At 45.5% G+C, this 20,188-nt stretch overlaps 1 protein-coding gene across 1 annotated transcript; it reads left to right on the top strand.

Annotated features, from left to right (window-relative positions):
- Nucleotides 1–782: 782 nt before the first annotated feature.
- LOC110582916 (TRPM8 channel-associated factor 2-like) lies at nucleotides 783–19,672 on the top strand. The gene is made up of 7 exons (XM_021692958.2): nucleotides 783–1,405; nucleotides 13,616–14,592; nucleotides 14,887–14,984; nucleotides 16,021–16,234; nucleotides 16,541–16,780; nucleotides 17,657–17,994; nucleotides 19,418–19,672. Exons 1-7 carry the CDS (start codon nucleotides 783–785, stop codon nucleotides 19,670–19,672), a joined length of 2,745 nt encoding a protein of 914 aa, XP_021548633.2.
- Nucleotides 19,673–20,188: the final 516 nt, after the last annotated feature.

Here is a 20,188-nt window from a genome sequence, read left to right as displayed (position 1 = left end):
CAAGGGGTGTATTATTCTCTTTTTATAAATGGGGAAACTGAGGCTTAAGTCATTTATCCAAGAGGAGCTGCTTTAAGGGAATAATGAGCTCAATTTTAGGCACACTGAATTTTAAAAGACCTCTGGAAACCACAGATTGCTACCCATAGGTTAGGGCAGGTGTATCAACTCATTTTGTCAAAACTATCCCCAAAAATGCAGTTTCTGAAAGGCCACCTGACCTTTTCGGCGACAGAGATGCAGTCCAATACTAAGCCAACTCCTGCACACCGGCTCTCACCTCATGCCAGGCCCTGCAGGACCCAGCCCCTCCCTCGGCCACTCAGGTCCTGCTCCGACCCGCCTGGTACTCTCCAGCCTCCCTGCCCGGTGCTTCTTTGGGCTGGGTGTGCTCTTCCCCTGCAGCACTTCAGAGCTCAGTTGCAATGTCAGTTCCAGCTTCACGGTCACGTCCGTATCTAGGCCTTTCCTGTCATGCAATCTAAATTCTCCAGTTGCTTGATAACACATCGCTAGTTTACTTTCATAACAGTTATTAACTGCTGCATTTCATTTATTTGTTTCTCTACCTATTACTGTCCTTTCCCTTCTGAAACATCAGACTCATGAAAATGGGGCCCTTGTCTGCTGTGTTCCTTGCTGCACCCCCAGTGGTTGGCACAGTGGGGAACCCAGTAAATGGTTTTTGTTCACATGCATTTAGTTGGTGTGTTTTCACTCGGTCCTTCATCAGTTCTGACCAAGCTGAGTCTTTGATTTTCTCTGCAGCAGCTAGTTGAACCATGGCGACAACTCCCGCCCGTGCTTTCGAAGCCCTCATGCATGGAGTGACCAGCTGGAATGTCCCCAAAGGCCCCATCCCATGTGAACTGCTTCTTACTGGAGAGGCCTCCTTCCCAGTGATGGTGAATGACAAGGGCCAGGTCCTCATTGCTGCCTCCTCCTATGGCCGAGGCCGCCTGGTGGTGGTGTCCCATGAGGGCTACCTGCTGAATGCTGGCTTGGCTCCATTTCTTCGTAACGCGGTGGGTTGGCTCTGTCCCTCACCTGGGGCTCCCACTGGAGTGCACCCATCCCTGACGTCACTAGTAAGTATCCTGCAGGGCTGTGGGGTTCAGGCACAAGTTCAGCCAGAAGTGGGGGCCCCCGTGGGGGTTTACTGCATCGATGCCTACAATGATACGATGACTGCAGAGCTGATCCAGTTTGTGAAATGTGGAGGCGGCTTGCTCATCGGGGGCCAAGCCTGGCATTGGGCCAGTCAGCATGGTCCTGACAACATGCTGTCCAGGTTCCCCGGGAACCAGGTGACAAGTGTGGCTGGAGTGTACTTCACCGACATCTATGGGGACACAGGCCGGTTCAAGGTCTCTAAGAAGATACCCAAGATCCCGCTCCACGTCAGGTGAGTGGTATTTCCCAACAGGGAGTCCAACACGCGTTAACAGTAGATCGAGCTCCCTCTTCGATGAGCTTCCCTTTTTTTTTTTAAAGATTTCATTTATTTGAGAGAGAGAGCGAGCACGAGCCAGGAGAGGGGCAAAGGGAGAGGGAGAAGTAGGCTCCCCACAGAGCAGGGAGCCCGACATGGGCTTGATCCTAGGACCCCAAGATCATGACCAGAGCCGAAGGCAGATGCTTAACCAACTGAGCGACCCAGGCGCCCCCCCCCCCTTTTCTTTTAAGTAGGTTCCATACCTAGCGTGGAGCCCAACACAGGGCTTAAACTCACAACCCTGAGATCAAGACCTGAACTGAGATCAAGAGTCAGACACTCAGGGGCACCTGGGTGGCTCAGTCAGTTGAGTGTCCAGCTCTTGGTTTCAGCTCAGGTTGTAATCTCAGGGTTGTGGGATCAAGCCCGGCGTCGGAATCTGCGCTCAGCGTGGAGCCTGCTTGGTTCTCTCAATCATATGCTCAACTAACTGAGCCACCCAGGTGCCCCTGAGCTTCCATTTCAATACACGTGATTCTCCACTCTATTTTGGAACCACCACAAACCAAAAACAGGATAATTAAAATGCACCAAGACCCAAAGGGGGCTGGGTTCTGACTGCTACTCTGTCCTGTGGCCAAATAGAAAAGCTTATCTTATTCACTTCTCTGTCTCCCGTGTCTAGTGCCTGGGTTGGTGAGAGTGTGTATGGGTGTCTCTCAAACAGATGAAAGAACATTGATTTATTTGTGTGAGCACTACCGTGTGCCAGGCCCCATTCAGCAGTCCAAGCCCAGCTACCTGCTCTATTATATTCCAGTGCAGAATTAAGCAACTGAGGGAACCTATAAATAGAAACTCTAGCAGGTGTTGATAAGAATTAACAGGAAAGTAAAGCAAGATAAGTGGACAGAGTAACAGGGAAAGGAGTGGAGGGTATTTAGGGTCATCAGGGAAGGCTTATCAGTCAGGACTAACTGGTGTTTCAACAGAGAGACTTAATACGAGGAACTGACTAAGCAGGTGATGCAAGAGCTGAAAACCTGTATGAGAGACCACACGGTAACTGAGGGCTTAGCAACAGCTCAACCGACAGAGGGAGGTGGTAATGTCCCTGGAGCCCAGGGGTGAGTCACAGGGTGGACGCTGGTGCCGTGCTAGGACTGTCTAGCAGGAGATGGGACCCCAGATGGAAGGCCTGTCTGTGGGACCTGGGGTCTCAGAGGAGACACAGTGATTGTCAGAAACACAGCCTGAAGAGCGAGACAGAGACCCCGGCTCCTTCTCTCTGCCTGCCTGCCTTCCGGCTTCTACCCGTAGGATGGGACACAATGTCTGTTTCTCTCACCGTGATATTAGCAGTCATTAATCATCATTGCCTAGCCCTAGATCCGTTAATTCATTAGTGGTTATAAAATGGTAGGTTTAAAAGTTAGCAGTTCTTTCATTTAGCATTTGGAATACTCCTATAAAAATGAACCTCCCTTCCTCCACTATTTGCTCGCCCTGTGGTTCAGTCTGTGTAGGGAAGGCAGGATAAATGCGGGATTCTCCCTCTCTTCCCCTTTTTAACCAGTTTTCGAAGCACTGGTTCGAGGGGATACCTAGAATCTTCCAGAGGTCTCCATTGTGAACTCATGGATTGAAATACTCACATAATAAATGTGTTTCATTTATTATCTTTATCAGTGCTACTGATGAAGTAGCTTTGTTGGTCATCTGATGTTTGGCCATCGTGAGCCTATTCACAAAACGTCTCCTGAACTCCTGAAATTTTTGACCCAACCTTAGTGGACTTCCTTGTTTCGGTCTCACGTTACACATTCCTGCCGCAGACCCAAGATCAGCCATTTCTCCAAGGAGCCTGCCCTTCTTTGAGTGTTAAATGGTGTTTAGGAGCCAAAGTCTGTTGAGGTGCTCACTGCTCCTGGGTTGATCATTGTTTCCAGGCCTTTTGAGTGGGCAGAGCTAAGAAGTAAGTATTTTTAAAGATAAACACATCAAGAGTTCGTACTGATGCTTCAAATTCAAATTCTGGGCTACAGGGTTTTATTTCATTTCAGCAACCGTGTATCTGTCTCCTTTTTTCCCATGATGAAAAAGCCTAGCTCTGAAAGAAAGCAACTTAATGACTCATTGGCTTTATGCCACAACACACACATAACAGTTGCGAAATAACAGTACTACCGCACAGTTAAAGATTATGTCCAGTTCCTTCCATCCTTATGATATATTTTATGAGGTATATAAAGTCAAATTACCATCCTTTAACGACATTTAGACTAGCCCTTCTCTTTGTGGTTATACCACTGAGTGGATACACATGTAGATTCATTTGGATATTTTACTTTTGCTTTTGGGAGTTGCTTTTGTGAATTAATAATTATTTTATAATTATGTAACATAGCTATGTGTATCTAAAGTAAAACCTTAAGAAGCCAGTATTCTATCCCGTTCCCTTTATATAATTTTCTTCTCTCCCTTTTAAAAAAAAAAATACCTTTACTCCACTGTTGGTTTATATATGAACGCATACATACACACTTGAAAAAGATAATAGTATACTACACATACTTTCTCCACCTTGCTTTTTTACTTAACATTACTTTCTGGGGGCGCCTGGGTGGCTCAGTCAGTTGAGCATCTGCCTTCGGCTCAGGTCATGATCCCGGGTTCCTCCGATGGAGCCCCGTGTCAGGCTCCCTGCTCAGCAGGGAATCTGCTTCTCCCTCTCCTTCTTCGCCTCCCCCCAGCTCGTGCTCTCTCTCTCTTTCTCTCTCTCTCGCTCTCACTCTCACTCTCTCACTCTGCTCTCTCCCCCTCTCAAATAAATAAATAAAATCTTTAAAAAAAACACATAATTTTCTGGATATGGCTCCATAATAGCCTACAGATATGCACTACATATTTTATTACACTGAAATGTATAGATGCAATGTAGTTTATCCAGTTAATTTTTAATGACAGACATTCGAGTTTTTAATATTTAAATTTTTTTCCAGTATTCTATTACATCTATACTACAATAAATGCCTATGTGCATATGTCTTCATATTTTTGCCATATCACTGGAAATGGAATTGGTGAGTCAAAGGAGAACTGCAAATGTAATTTCTGCTAAACATTACCAAATTCCCCAGAACTGGGTTCCTCATGAACCCAACTCAAAGACCGACACAGTGTACAGGAAGTTTACTAGGAGGGATTCTCCAAATCAGTGCCTATGGGGGAAGGGAAGATGGAAGGGTTGGACAGCAGAAATTGGGCCATGAGGCAGATATTTAGTAGCAAATATTTTTAATGGTATTTTCACTATTAAGTAAAACACTGGGAAAACTCTAAGTGTCTAATAAATGGAACACTGCTTAAATTATTATGGTATATCTTATTCTTCAGGTCCTTAAAGACTTACTACTTAAAGGAATGAGAAAATACTCATAATACAATAGACAGAATTAAGATATAAAGCTATATTCAAATGATGCCAAATTTGTTAAAACATGTACATATATAAGTAGAAAAAACACTAGAAGGAAATAAAGTATTAATAGTGTATCTCTAGGGATAGGTGATTATTATTTTCATCTTTAAACATTTCTGTAATCTCCAAATTTTCTGTAATTATAACCTGAAAAAACTTTTTTATATTACTTTTCTGCCTTTTTTAAATAAAATCTTAAACAATAGAAAAAAATGTCCTTAAATTACACCCTGATGTCTTTCTTTAACCTCACATCTTCTATTGTTTTATTAATTTGGCAACAAAATGGATAAAGAAGCAAATTTCCTTAACATATCAATTTTCCTTCCCTCTTTCTAGTACCTGTCCATTCTTTCATTCATCTAAAATGTATTTTGGGGCTTCTGGCTGGCTCCAACTCTTGATTCCAACTCAGGTCATGATCTCAGTCATGAGATCAAGCCCCACAACAGACTCTTGCTGGATGTGGAGCCTGCTTAAGATTCTCTCTCCCCCCTCCCCCCGCCCCCCCCCCCCTGCACGCACACCCCCTCTCTCTCTCAAAATAAATAAAAATTAAATAGATGATAGGTAGATAGATAGATAGGTAGGTAGATAGATAGATAAAATGTATTAAGTGCCTGTTAAGTTCCAGACACTATTTTGGGCACTGGGCTTACAGTGGTGTTTAACTATAGTTTATATAGTTTATTATAGTAGTGTTTAGTCTATACTTGAATGACCCAACAGAATTGCTGGGAATGTTCAGGTAATGTATGAAAATAACTCTTCCACGTTATCGGCATTCCTTATTTGTAAAACTTTCACTGAAATAACAATATGACATTGGAGTATCTGAGTATGTTTAGTTTCTCATTATGTCCCCAACAAAATCTTGACCTTCTGTAACCTTTCTGTAACTTCCATCACATCCATCATTTTTGCTAGTTGTGATTGTGTACTGCTATTCTGTATTTGTTTAAAACCATTTTTCTATTTTTTAGAAATAAGCTTTTTAATGAGAGTTTTTACTTACAGTAGATGTGCCATATTTTGTTTAACTGTGTCCTTTTGTTGAGTACTTAGGCATTTTCTAGTTTGGGTATTTCAGGAGGAGCTGTAGCTGATACATCAACCACACACATCTTAAAGTATTTTAGAAATCCCCCCAAATTCAAAGACCGTAAGTGTAACATTAGGTTTCTTGTCTTATAAAATTTCAAGAGATTTGCAAATCCAGTTATTCAAAAAAATAACATTGGCAGTTTGATGGCAAAGTTGTTTTTAAACCCTGGTTTCCAAATTTCTCTTCCTACTCTGGATCTTCCCTCAGCTCTTGAAAAGCCCATTCATTCTCCTTGCTCAGCTTCAGCTCAAACCCCCTCCTCAGACGAGTCCTCTCTGATGACCCTGTTGAATCTAGGACTGACCTGCCAGTGTCACTCTTCCCCATTTATGGCCCAAACATCAGTGATCACAATCTGTACATCATATCCCACCTGTGCACTTGCTAGTACCCGCCCAGCCCGCCAGAACATAAAGCTGCATGAATGCCTTGATCTTGCCTGTCCTGTTTGCTGCCTTACTCTCAGTGCCCGCTGTGTGAAACACAGTAGGGAGCAAGAGATATTTGCACACCATATAAATTAATGAATACATAAGTGAGTACACATCCAAAACCATAAAAAAGAAAGGGTGGTCGAGTATACCAGTGTTAACCCCACAGTTAACTTCACGTTAAGGAATGTTCCGCCAGGGGCGCTTAGCCAAAAACTGAGCGGAAGCTGGCGGACCAGGTCAGCTCTAAAGTCTAAGAAGGCCCTATTACTTTAAGCCCAGGCCCTCAGCTCAGATTCCTTCCTCCATCACCTGGCATCCCCTTAGAGGTTTTTAGGGAAGTTTTCTGCCAGCAAATGGTCAAATGCTACTGGAGTGACCCAGCAGGTTTGCTAACTTCAAATTCCTGCTGGCGACATGAAATACTCTGTCTGCCAAGGGGAGGGGCATTCTCTAAAAACCAAGAGAAGATACCCTCCGTGTCCTGTCCCCAAGGGCAAGAACTGACTGCGCACCTATGCTTAAAAAGCTGAGGAGGACACAGCACTTGCTTTAATATGCAAAGTCAGATCCAAAGGTACGCACTGCTTTTATACCAAGACACAGAAGAGTATAGTGAAAACAGTATTCCTAGAACAACAGCTCAATACATTTACACGTGGTATAACCTATAAAGTCTAGAATATATTAGGAACTGCTCACATAAAAGTAAACATACGCTAGCAGCTTATGCATCTCTTGAAGATTTCATGTTCAGTCATGTGATCCTCACCACAATCCTGAAGAGTTTCCAGGTAAAGATTGTGTGAAATGAGGCTAGATCCTGGAGTTGCCCTCTCCACCAATCTGACCACATGAATGAAAAATGCTAAGTAATGAGCTGAACACGGGGGTTTCGAGGCTGACAGGTGACTGATGTGTGGCAGGTATGCGGCGTCGCCTGACCCCACCCCCACCCCAGATGCAAGAAAGAAGTGGAAACCACAAATCCAAGAACTAGCATTAATGCCTCTCATGTTCTCGAAGAATGAACGCATTGGGTGAGATTAAACACAAGTACAAAAGCAGCAAAGCTGCTTCAGGATTTGGTGGAGGCAGAAAAGGATGCTGGAGCTGCTGTCTTCCCTGCACGGTGGTGGATGGAACCCCTCGGGCGTGTTCCCCCCCCGTGGGTGGAGTAGGCCTAGCCTCAGTGCCCCAGACAGTGGAGGGACTAGCCCCCAGCAAGGACAGCAGTAGGCTCAGGTGACCCTTGCCCTTCTGTTCATGCTACAAACCTCTGGCGACAAGAAAGTGGAAAGCAGAAATATATCAACTTCCATATTATCTGGGAAGATGGATAGATGTGGGGTGTGTGTACAAACAAACGGGTCCTGGGTAAGTTAGAAAGCATAGAAGGAGAGAACTATTGCAGAACATGGGAAAGATCTGCCGACGCTAATCAGGAAGAAATCCATTTAATAACTCTGTAAAAACACTAGCAAGTTTAAAAGGGAAGTATAAGAGAGACAGAAATTTAGTATGGAAAGACAACAGAATTAGTCATGCCTGGAAGAAACACATGACCCAGTGAACAGAAGCAGATTCCTTGAGAATGGTTCAAGCCATGAAAGTTCTATTTAGACCTTTCTAAAAATATATGTTAAATAAAACAAGCAACAGAGTAAGATGAAAAGGAGGATTTCAGAGCAAAGAAAACAAATTAAGAACCAAACACCTCAGGAAAAATAAGCCAGTTAGGCACCACGAGGAATAGGATAGGCGAGGCCAGGCAGGGTATGATGAAGGGGACAGTGACTCACTTCGCACTGAGCCTCCTTGTCTTTGCTGTCATGACTGGGAGGACTCTTTAAGCTGCATTCAGAAAGGCCTTTCCCCGTATCTCCTGCCTGCTCAGGTGTGATGAGGGAGCAGAAGGCAAGCTGAGGACAAAGCACAAGCTGACTCCCCACTCCCAGGTGGCATCTGTGTGACATTCCTCAGGCCCTCCTGCCTACCCTAAAACTAAGGAAAGGGAAAAACAAATGGTTAACTAATAGAGATCTCAGTCCAACAGGACTGAGTCCCCCTCAGTTTACAAATGTCTTAGTGATTTACAAGAAAAAAAGCATTCTTATCAATAGCCTAACTTCCAGAAGGAAACTCCCAGCTGTCTTAATGTTAATCCTTTACTAGAAGGATTTTTTTTTTTTTATTTTATTTTTTTTTACTTTTTTTTTTTTTTTTACCTTTACTAGAACCTTGACAATGGCAAGGCCTCCAGTATCTCGTAGGTCCTCTTGAGCTTATGACATTTCTTTTGAAAACCTCCTTTTTCTCTTACCTCCCCCAACTCCAAGTATATAATCAATTGCTTCTCACAACTCCAGTGCAGCTCTTTCTACCCACGGGTCCTTTCCCCGTGCCTTAATAAAACCACCTTTTTGCACCAAAGACGTCTCAGGAATTCTTTCTTGGTCATGGGCTTTGAAGCCTGACATCTCTCCTACATCAGTCTGGTGTCTTTCCTGCACCCCAGCACCTCTCAACTTCCCTTCTTCCTCAGTGCCTCCTGCACTGTCAGCTCTGAAGAGACACGTGTTTCCTTTTTCACAGATGCTGTACTGTTTGCACCTTCATATCTATCTATCTATTTATCTATCTATTTTAAAGATTTATTTATTTATGTGAGAGAGAGGAAGGGGGGGGGGCAGAGGGAAAGAATCCCAAGCAGCCCAGTGTGGGACTCTCCTGATCCCAGGACCTTGAGATCATGACCTGAGCTGAAACCAAGAGCCAGACACACAACTGACTGAGCCACCCATGCACCCCAACCTCACATCTATCTAAAGCCTCCTTTGCACAACCTATATGTGTTGCTTGCCATATACCCACTTGTGGGCTTAACCCAAAGACTCAATAACTGAAGGAGAGTTTCCGCTGTGTGGACAACTTTGGCTTTAGAGGCAAACCACAAGTGGGCTTAATCCAAAGACTCAGAGTTTCTGCTGTGTGGACAACTTTGGCTTTAGAGGCAAACCACCCTGGATTGGCTTCCCGTTCCCACCAGTTATTAGCTGAGAACCATGGAGCAAGCTGCCTAACTTTTCTAAGCCTCATTTGTAAAGCAAGAATAATATATCTCAGGTTTATCATAACTATTAAGAGAGATAATCCATGTGTAAATGCCTAGCGTATATTACGCCTCATTAAGTAGTAGCTACTTTAATTATTTTTCAGACTTCAATGTTGTAAATAGATAGTATACAAGATTTTAAATATTGGTAAAAAGATGTCTGAGATCATTAATATTGCCCTTAAAAGATTGTCAGTCTGTTGATAATTACTTGGTGTCCCATCTACTATGATCTACTATGCTTGCCCTTCCTTACTTCCTTCATTTTTCTTTTGAGAAACATCCCATCTTTTTACAAAAAATATTTCTAAAGGAATTCAAGCTTACTGTGAAAACATACAGACAACAGAGAAATATATAGAGGAGAATGGCAGGTTGTCTTCCATCCCACACTGCCATCCCTATTCTCATGCCTCTGGACTCCGAGAAGCTTGATACAGATCATCTGATTTGCTCTTCTGTGCATGTGTGTGAGCTGAAAATTGGTGTTTTATTTAACGTATCCTGTTTGAGAAACTCTGCTTTTTCTGTATATTTATGCCACAAATTAGTGGAATATGGCATTCTAGGCTCTCTGTTGTCCTCAGAGTCTGGGAGAATATTGCCCCATTGTCCTCTGGTTCTAATCAAGTGTGTTTTCATTCTGCTCGAATCATCTCTATCCCCCCCTTTTTTTTTAATGTAACTGATCCACTGGATGCTGAGAGAGCCATAACCATCCCAAACTCGATTATGAGTTCATCAAATTTTAATTTGCTTTGTAGCAGTTTTTGCTTTCAGTGCTTTGTTCTTAGGGCCCTAAAAACCAATGAAAATTATATCTTTGGTGAAGTGTAATAACTTTTACCCATGAAAAATATTCATCTTTGTGTATTTTAATTCTTTCCTCTTTGAATTCAGTTGCATCTCATATTAATACCGGCACTTCTGGTTTCTTTGTGCTGTGTTTTTCAGATACAGCTTTGTTGATATATAGATTTCCGCACTTTCAGTCCTTCTGTGTGTCAGCTTCAAGTCTGTCTTTTACAAGCAGCTTATACCAAGATGTTCTTAGCTCAATCCAAGAGCCTCTGTCTTTTGATATAGAAATTTAACCCATTCATATATAGTGATAACTTCAGTGTATTTCTTGCTCTTGTCTTCTTTCTTACTTTGTTTTTATGCTTTCTTTGTTTCTTTCTGCATTCTTTCTTAAGTTTTCTCTATTCCTTAAATTCCCCAACACATCTGTAGATTATACATTTTATCTCTATTTTTCCAGCAGTTACCTTAACATTTTAAATTTAATTTTTAATTTTTAATTACCCGAGAAATTACATTCGTACATTCTCCTGATTTGGAAAAAAAAAAAAAATACCAATGAGGCTAAAGCTCTTTTGACCATCTCTTTCAATACCAACCCTGTCTCTCTATTCCACAATCCAAAAGTTTATTGTGGCTTAACCCTAACTTTTTTGACATTTACATTGACATATATTAACTTTGTTTTATTTTTGTCTTACATAAACTGCATCACCAAGTTCTGCTATTAGAATTTTTTTTTGCTCAGCAGAATGTTCTGGACACCTGTCCACATTAATTCGCATGCATCTATCTGTTGTTTTTAACTGATAAACAGCAAGCCATGGTATGATTGATGCCAATTTTTTATTTGCTCCTCCTTTATGCTGAAGAGAAATTAAGGAGAAACTGTACAAGAGGTACTTTTTTCAATAATGTTTTGCTACTTGAATAAACTATTTTTAACAACATTTGATTTTTATTATGAGAAATAAAGTTTTATAAAGCTAATTAAAATTGTGTATAATCCCACTAGGCAAGATGGTCACTGAAGACATTTTGAGAAATATTCTTTAGATTCTGCTTCTCATTTTTGGTTTTGTTTTTGATGGTTCATTTCACAAAATTTGGCTTTTTAGGGCACAGTATCTTGGAATCTGATTTTGAAATTTTTTCCATTAAGCATTTTCCAATATTATCTAATAATTATTTTAATTACCATATGGTATGCCATCTATAGTTAACTGTAACTTATTTAACTAATCTGCCATTGTTTGACATTTAGAGTATCTACAAATTGGTAAAAAAAATCTTGATGGGCACCTGGGTGACTCAGTTGGTTAAGCATCTGCCTTTGGCTCAGGTCATGATCCCAGGGTCCTGGGATCAAGTCCTGCATCGGGCTCCCTGCTCTGCAGGGAGTCTGCTTCTCCCTCTCCTTCTGCTGCTCCCCCTGCTTGTGCTCTCTCCCCCTCTCTCTCTCTCTCTCTCATAAATAAGTAAAATCTTTTTTAAAAATCTTGAAATACAAACTTTTTCTGAATTTATTACACTTAGACCATTTCTTAATAAAAGTGGTAAATCTCATCAGATTTAAGTGAGGATTTTGAAAGAGTGTGTGTTTGCATGTATCTTTAAGTGCAGTATTAAACAATTTACTTATGTTTCTAGCTCAGAGCTAGCAATTTGATGTTTTCACAGCTTTTTTTTTTTTTTGGCAAAAAATTAGCTCTGAGAAATGTAGAAGTAGGACTACTTTCTCTAGGAATGGACTGTTTTTTCCTAACTTGTTTATATGTGTAATTACTTTTTTTCCTTTTTTTTTTTTAAAGATTTTATTTATTTATTTGACAGAGCTAGATACAGCGGGAGAGAGAGCACAAGCAGGGGGAGCAGGAGAGGGAGAAGGAGACTCCCCGCTGAGCAGGGAGCCTGATACGGGGCTCGATCCCAGGACCCTGGGATCATGACCTGAGCTGAAGGCAGACGCCCAACGATTGAGCCACCCAGGTGCCCCCCATCTTTTCTTTAGATGTATTAATAATCCGGTCAGTCTCCTGTTGGTCTGGTTGCTGTGGACATTATGCCTTCTCCTGGAGGTGACTTTACCTACCCTTATTCTCTGGTTCACCTTTCAATCATCCAAAGATATTTATGAGCACTTCAGTGTTCAAGAAATGGTATATACTGTGGAGGGACATTTTAGTGAAAGGGACACATCACTATCATGTAAACTGATGAAAAAATTAAGTTATTTTGGTTAGTGATAATGCTGTGAAAACTTTTGATTGGAGAATCAGGACTGAGTGTTGGGATGGAGAAGGGTGTTGGGCTGTAGGCAGAGTGGACGGGAAATGTCTCTCTGAGGAGATACAGTCTGAACTGAGCCCTGCATGCTAAGAAGGAGCCGGTCTGGGGCGCCTGGGTGGCTCAGTTGGTTAAGCAACTGCCTTCGGCTCAGGTCATGATCCTGGAGTTCCAGGATCGAGTCCCGCATCGGGCTCCCTGCTCAGCAGGGAGTCTGCTTCTCCCTCTCCTGCTCCCCCCTCTTGTGCTCTGTCTCTAAAATAAATAAATAAAATCTTAAAAAAAAAAAAAAAAGAAGAAGGAGCCGGTCTGTTGATTTTTTTTTTTTAAGATTTTATTTATTTGACAGAGAGAGACACAGCGAGAGAGGGAACACAAGCAGAGGGGGTGGAAGAGGGAGAAGCAGGCTTCCCACGGAGCAGGGAGCCCGATGCGGGGCTTGATCCCAGGACCCTGGGATCATGACCTGAGCCGAAGGCAGACGCTTAACGACTGAGCCACCCAGGCGCCCCTATATGTGTAATTACTTAAAAAGACATGAAAGTCAAGCCAGAATATCCACCACTCAGTTGACGAGCGTGGGAAGAATTCCTGGAAGGGTTTACTTGGAGAATGTGGGCTTTAAGATGTGCCGCTACTACACTCCTCAGTATCTCATCAAGTCTGTGACCACGTCAGTTATAAGAAGCACCATTATCTTGTGTGTCACGAAGTAAGAGCAAACACTGCCAATTAGACAAGGTTATGCCATCAGTTAGTTGTTAAAAGGTGGAAAAATCTGCCTTAGACTCAATAAAGGAAATGGCATCACATCCTCCAATCCTAGCCGTTATTAATGAGAACGAGAGGGCCGTGAACGAGGTCGTCTGTGCACCCCCACACAGACTTCCCCATCCAGTGAGCTTGTTTCAGTGCTTCTTTGACTTGACTGTAGCCCCTCTGTCCCCCTGTCACTTTGCAGGTGTGGGGATGATCTCAGGCAGGATCAGCAGCAGCTCCTGGAAGGGATCTCAGAGCTGGACATCGAGACGGGAGGAGTCCCCTCGCAGCTGCTGGTGCACGGGGCCCTCGCCTTCCCTCTGGGGTTAGACGCCTCGCTCGGCTGCTTCCTGGCAGCTGCCCACTATGGCCGGGGCCGGGTGGTCCTGGCTGCCCATGAGGCCATCCTCTGTGCACCCAAACTGGGGCCCTTTTTGCTCAATGCTGTGCGCTGGCTGGCCAGAGGCCAGACGGGCAAATTGGGGGTGAACACACATCTAAAAAACCTGTGTGCCCTCCTGTCAGAGCGTGGCCTGGAGTGCAGTCTGCAGCCCCATCTGACGCATGACTTGCGTGTCTACTGCTGTATGGCTTACAGTGACCAGGAGGCTAAGCAGCTGCAGGAGTTTGTGGCCGAGGGTGGGGGCTTGCTGATTGGGGGCCAGGCCTGGTGGTGGGCCTCCCAGAACCCAGGCCGCTCTGCTTTGGCTGGTTTCCCCGGTAACGTTATCCTCAACGGCTTAGGCCTCAGCATCCTAGCTCAGACCCTCGATGCAGGCTGTTTCCCTGTCCCTACCCCCGAGATGCGGAGCTACCACTTCCGCAAGGCGCTGTCCGATTTCCAGGCTGCACTGAGCCATGGGGCTGGGAACTTGGAAAAGCACTGGCTGGCAAAGCTGGGAGCAGATGGCGCAGCCTTCCTACAGATCCCTGCAGAGGGGGTCCCTGCTTACATATCCTTGCACCGACTCCTGAGTAAGATGCTGCATCTGTCAGGCCTCCCAGCTGTGAGCCAGGAGCACCCTGTGGCTGGTGACTCCTTTGAGGCTACACTGCTCTGCCTGGCCACGGAGCTGGCACACTCTGGGACTGGCTGCTCCCAGCTGGTGCAGGAGCTTGGAACCTGGACCTGCAGCTCAGGACACCCCATCACTGTGGAGATCGATGGGAGCAACCCAGGTACAGAGTGAGGGGTGTGGCCAGAGCATCAGAACCCGGGGGAAGGTGGGGTTCCCGGGCTCACGGGACACTGCGGGTACTGAAGCTCAGGTGGGCCAGCTTCATTGTCTGTCGTGTCCTTTTGGGAAGACGGGGTTGGGGTTCTGCTGAGGGTTTTGGAGGGATGCATGCCGGAAGCATGGATGAGTTGAGGGAGGCGGGGCAGGGGCTGTGCCTCCAGGAGGGGCTGTGGGGCTCCAGGTGCTGCAGAGGCAGGTGAGTGAAGAACTCAGCCTTTCCTATGGCTTTTGTCAGGCCACTGTGATGCCTGGGTGAGCACCGGGCTCTACCTCCCAGGTGGACAGAGTGCAGAAGTCTTACTGTCTGAAGCCACAGCCTCTGCTGGCCTGAAGGTAAGGCCAGAACCCCCACTGCCAACACCCCAAACCACAGAGCCACCTCCTTTTCCTCAGCTCTCAGCAGTGCTACCAGGAAGCCAGGAAGGGACTATTCTGCCCATTTCACAGATTTCACAGATGAAGCAGCTCAATTTCAGGGAGCCTAAGGGAGGGACTGAATGCCAGAGCTAATTTCAGGTACTTGAACCTAAGCCCCTGGATTTCCACGTGGGGTGATTTTACCCCTTCCCCCCACGGGGATATGAGGGGGGCCAGGAGCACCTGTCACATCCTCAGGACTTCACCCGCTTGGCCAACAGCACACAGCCTTTCTGCGTTGTACATCATTACCTGGACACCTGAAGGGTGTGCTTCATCTGACCACAAAAATAGGCCCTAGAGGCAGAATTAAAATTGTCCTGCCTTACCTCTGAGGGTCACTTCCTGTTACAGGGTGTCTTCTGTGTCAGCCTCCTTTCTGGAGCTCGCTTACATGAAACCTAAGAAAAGCAACCCTAGGACTCCGGACAAAACAGCCCTCAACCCACCTGACCAGGAAGGGGAACCCTCGACAACGGGGGGAGTGAGAATCAGTCCTCCCCACTCAGGCCAGATCCCGCCGCCTCTAGATGGGTGGTCTCCTGTCTGTGTACAAAGGGTCACCAGTATCCCCTCTGGCTCATCCTGGCTTTGGAATCACCACACTGGTGTAGGTCCTGCCACAAGAGCCCGGACTCCACCTGGTACAGAGGCTCCGCGGGGCCCTAGTCAGTATCAGCCTCAGGATTATCCCGCCTGGTCTGTCTGGTGACAATCCATTGTAAAGCTGTTTAAATCCCTGGAAGAATGGTTCCACATACCTTTCAGTCCCGATGACTTTTGGGGTACTAAAATGTCATAGGTTTCCATGCATAGCTCATCGAAGGAGGAAGCTGGTGTTTTTCTAGTACCTGCCATTCACCCATCACACACACAGCACCCCCCCCCCCCCAAACACACACACACCATAGGGACCTAGTTCCTCCTACATATGGTGGAATCACCTCCCCAGGTACAGATTGGCTGCCACACTGATAACTTGGCCAAGGCCAGCAAGCTGTCTCGAGCCCCCGTGGTGACTCATCAGTGCTGTATGGACAGGACCATACTACCCATCTCCTGCCTCTGGGGTGGCCTTCTCTATGTCATCGTGCCAAAGGGCAGCAAACTGGGCCCCATATCTGTCACCATCAAGAGGGCTGTGCCCGCCCCGTACTACAAGCTGGGTGAGTGGACTGAATGCTGAGGGAAGAGGGGGCGCTGGGGATGCACCATAGTTATGGGCCAGTTGCTAAGGAAGGGTAGGGTAGGGAATGGCGGACAGAAGGGGGGAAGAACTGTTCAAGATGTAAGCAGAGGTGGGAGCTATGGAATACCATGTCCATTGAGCCTTCCGGCAGAACCAAGAGGCCAGTCCTTCACTTCATAGCATGTAGACCCACATGTTAATAGTTCATTATTTCGGTGTCCTCCTCCTGGAGTTCAAGGTAAGTTGGGGAAATGGGTGACAGGCCCACAATATTTATTCCCAGGTAAGACATCTCTGGAGGACTGGAAGAACTGTATCCAGGAGAGCCTGGCTCCCTGGGGAGAGCTGGCAACAGACAATATCATCTTGACGGTGCCGACTGCAAACCTGCGAGCCCTGGAGGACCCCGAGCCGGTGCTCCACCTCTGGGATGAGATGATGCATGCGATAGCCCAGCTAGCAGCCCGGCCTTTCCCTTTCTGCTGTCCCGAGAGGATTGTTGCTGATGTGCAGATCTCAGCTGGTGCGTGCTCCTAGTCAGTGGATGCCATTTTTTCATTCTTTTGTCTTTTTTAATGCCCCATATGTGAAAGGCATAATCTCACCAGTAAAGGAAAAAAGACATAACAGACGCAGACCTTGATGGGGGTGCAAAGATGTTCCCATATGAAAAGGTGAATCATTTACATCTACAAGGTGAGATTTCACAGGATGGTAAAACAATCTCAGAAAAAAAATGCTACTAGGAGTTCACAGATAGCAATGAGCCATCTCTTCATTGTTTCAAGGAGAAACAGCAATGTTCCTTCAAACAGAAGTCAGAGTTGGCAATGGAAGGAGAGTAAGGAAAGAAGTTTATGTTAAGTATTGACTGGTTTACATGAAAGAAAAATAAGGAAACGTGGTTCTGACATAGAGAACATTCCTTTGGACCTCAGTTTTCTTCTCTTTAAAAAAGGAGAAGATTATCTCTGCTAAAGAGCATAAATGTGTACAACGGTGGCTTACATGGCAGAAGAACTGACATACCTGTAGCCTCAGGGATCTCAAATCCAGACACAGGACATAGTGTCACAGACTCACATGATAGGAAACTCACACAAAATGAAGCACTGAACCATAGTAAGAATGGCTATGTAAAGTATATTCATCTTGTTCAGGGCCAGAGCGGGGAGGAGGGCATAACCCTGGCATGAAAGGCTGGGAAGGGAGCTGGAGACTGTTCAGTTTCTGACCAAGCAGAGCAAGCCATCTACTTTCTAATCAGCATGGAGATTCTGGCATTACTGGGGGCAGCCAGGATGGTGAGGAAAAGTTACCCAGCGGAGAGGCATGAAGGGAAATGGTTTGGGTGCCCCCCACCTCCGCCATGCCTCATCTCTTCCTTCTGCATTCCCAGGCTGGATGCACTCAGGATACCCCATCATGTGCCACCTGGAGTCGGTGCAAGAGCTCATCAATGAGGCAGACATGAGGAGCACGGGTCTGTGGGGACCCATCCATGAGCTGGGTCACAACCAGCAGCAACAAGAGTGGGAGTTCCCACCACACACCACTGAGGCTACCTGCAACCTCTGGTCTGTCTATGTGCATGAAACGGTCCTGGGCATCCCCAGGGCTAAGGCCCACCCTGCTCTGAGCCCTCCAGAACGAAAGCAGAGAATCATAACGCACCTGGGAAAGGGAGCGCCCCTGCATGACTGGAATGTGTGGACAGCTCTGGAAACATACCTACAGGTACGGAGCAGAAAGGCAGGGAGGTGAGGGCGAGCAGACCCCTCCATCATGTAGCATCCTTGGACCCCCTTCGCCACCCCTCCAGCCTGGGCATGGGGGACCTGACTGCATAGTGGCACTTCTCTAAGACTGAGGAAATAACACCTGCCCCAGGCCCCTTGTCCTTTGTGATGTTAAGTAAGAGGAAATGAAAAGTATTCTGGAAACCAAGGAGAGAAACTACAGCTTACTGTTCTACCGGTCATGAGCAGAAGTTCTGAGTTAGTCATTCCTGAGGTTGGAGCCCAGCACTTCCACTCACTGGTTTTGACTATGGTCTCCTAATAAGTGCTCCAGAAGTGGGTGTTGTTTTGTTGTGCTTTGTTTCTCTTCACCTTAGTTTTGTGGATCAAGTGAGTGTTGCATCCCTTCGTCCCTTCATGAGAACAGTGGTGTGTCTCCAGGACAACTGCACTACAAGAGGCTTTTTAGGAGATAACTGTTGTCAAGGTTCTCTGACTCCAGTCATCCCACTTGAACCTGAAATGTTCTTAGAATGAATAAATGAATAACCAACCAACCCAATGGGAGAATACCAAAGTCCTGAAGCAGGTGGGCTTCCTGTGAAATATGCACAAAGCCCTGTCCTCTCCCCCAAACTGCTCTGAACATTAACATTTCCGAGTTGTCAAAGCTGTTCCCCAGATGTCATCTGTCCTTAGGTTTTACACCCCAGAGTCAGAATTCTCCTCCACAAAAGGGCGAGTTGTCTGGGACACCCCAGGATCCCTGCTTATTCTAGACCTCTATTATCTTAGCTGACAAGGGCCTCCTGGCTGTGGCTTTCAGGTGGGCTGCCCCTCTGTGAACATGAGTCACTCTCTTTTTGAGCCCCTTGTGATATGCCTGCTTCTTCCTGTTTTGCCCCAAAGGGAGTGCTCCACAGAGCAAAATAGTAGCCTTGAAAATAGTTACAGATCTGAAATGGCTGTATAAAAACAGGGATTTTATTATGTCTGCAAAGTGTTGGAAGTTCCCAGCCTTTAGGGTCCCAAAGGCCAAACATGTGAGATATAAGGGTTTCCCATCTCAGTCAGGCTCAGACCCGTCTGATGCCTAGGAAAACATTTAGTATCTGGGAATATAATTTTTTTAAATTAGAGATAATTATAATAACTCATTTGTTGAATATTTATGACTTTTCAGGTATTAGCTTCCCTGTGAAGTCCCCTACTAAATAGAAGGGTTATAGGTTTTGTGGCCAAGAGGTGGAGTGAGCCAACGGGATTATATTTATGTGCAAGGGTAGGGTAGGGACACAGAGGCAAATCATGGGAGGGAAGCTCATGAATGATCAAGGGGAAGGAATCACTATAACTGAAATACACTGTGAACGTGCAAGTTGCAGGTACTTCCACATCCTGTCCCTTCTCTCTCTTCTCAGCTCCAGGAGGCCTTTGGGTGGGAGCCATTCATCCAGCTCTTTGCTGAGTACCAAACGCTTTCTGGCATCCCCAAAGACAAGGATGGCAAGATGAATCTGTGGGCGAAGAAGTTCTCTGAAAAGGTGCAGAAGAATCTGGCTCCATTCTTTGAGGCCTGGGGCTGGCCTGTCCAGAAGGAAGTGGCGAACAGCCTGGCCTGTTTGCCTGAGTGGCAGGAAAACCCCATGCGGGTGTACATGCATCCTCAGAAGTAAACGATGGCAGCAAGGTGGTGGGGGAGAGGCAGTTAAGTCATAAGACAAAATGATACCAACGTTCTCAGGAAAATGCCTTTGTTACTGTTCCCCTGTTTATACTGTTGCTCTCACTGACTTGTTTCACCATCCTAATCCTCCAGCAGAGGATCTTACATCTGCCCATTAAGGTCCTGCAGGCTCTCGGCTCCTACTTTTGACCAACAGTTCTTTTTTTTTTTTTTTTTTTTTAAGATTTTATTTATTTAAGAGAGAGAGAGAGCACAAGAGAGCGAGCATGAGCAGGGGGAAGGGCAGAGGGAGAAAGAGAGAAGCAGACTCCCCGCTGAGCAGGGAGTCAGATCATAACCTGAGCCAAAGGTAGATGCTTAACCGACTGAGCCACCCAGGTGCCCCTTGATCAACAGTTCTAAAGACTATGGGTTACCATAATAATCTGATGTCACTCCCTCACCCCTGCTAGCCCTGAACATGGCTGTTAATTTCTTATGCTTTGGGAAGTTTTCTAATAGCAAG

Source organism: Neomonachus schauinslandi, chromosome 12 (assembly GCF_002201575.2).
Source record: "Neomonachus schauinslandi chromosome 12, ASM220157v2, whole genome shotgun sequence".
Taxonomy (NCBI): Eukaryota; Metazoa; Chordata; class Mammalia; order Carnivora; family Phocidae; genus Neomonachus; species Neomonachus schauinslandi.
Note: the sequence above shows the minus strand (reverse complement) of the source record. Positions and strands in the feature narration are given on the sequence as shown.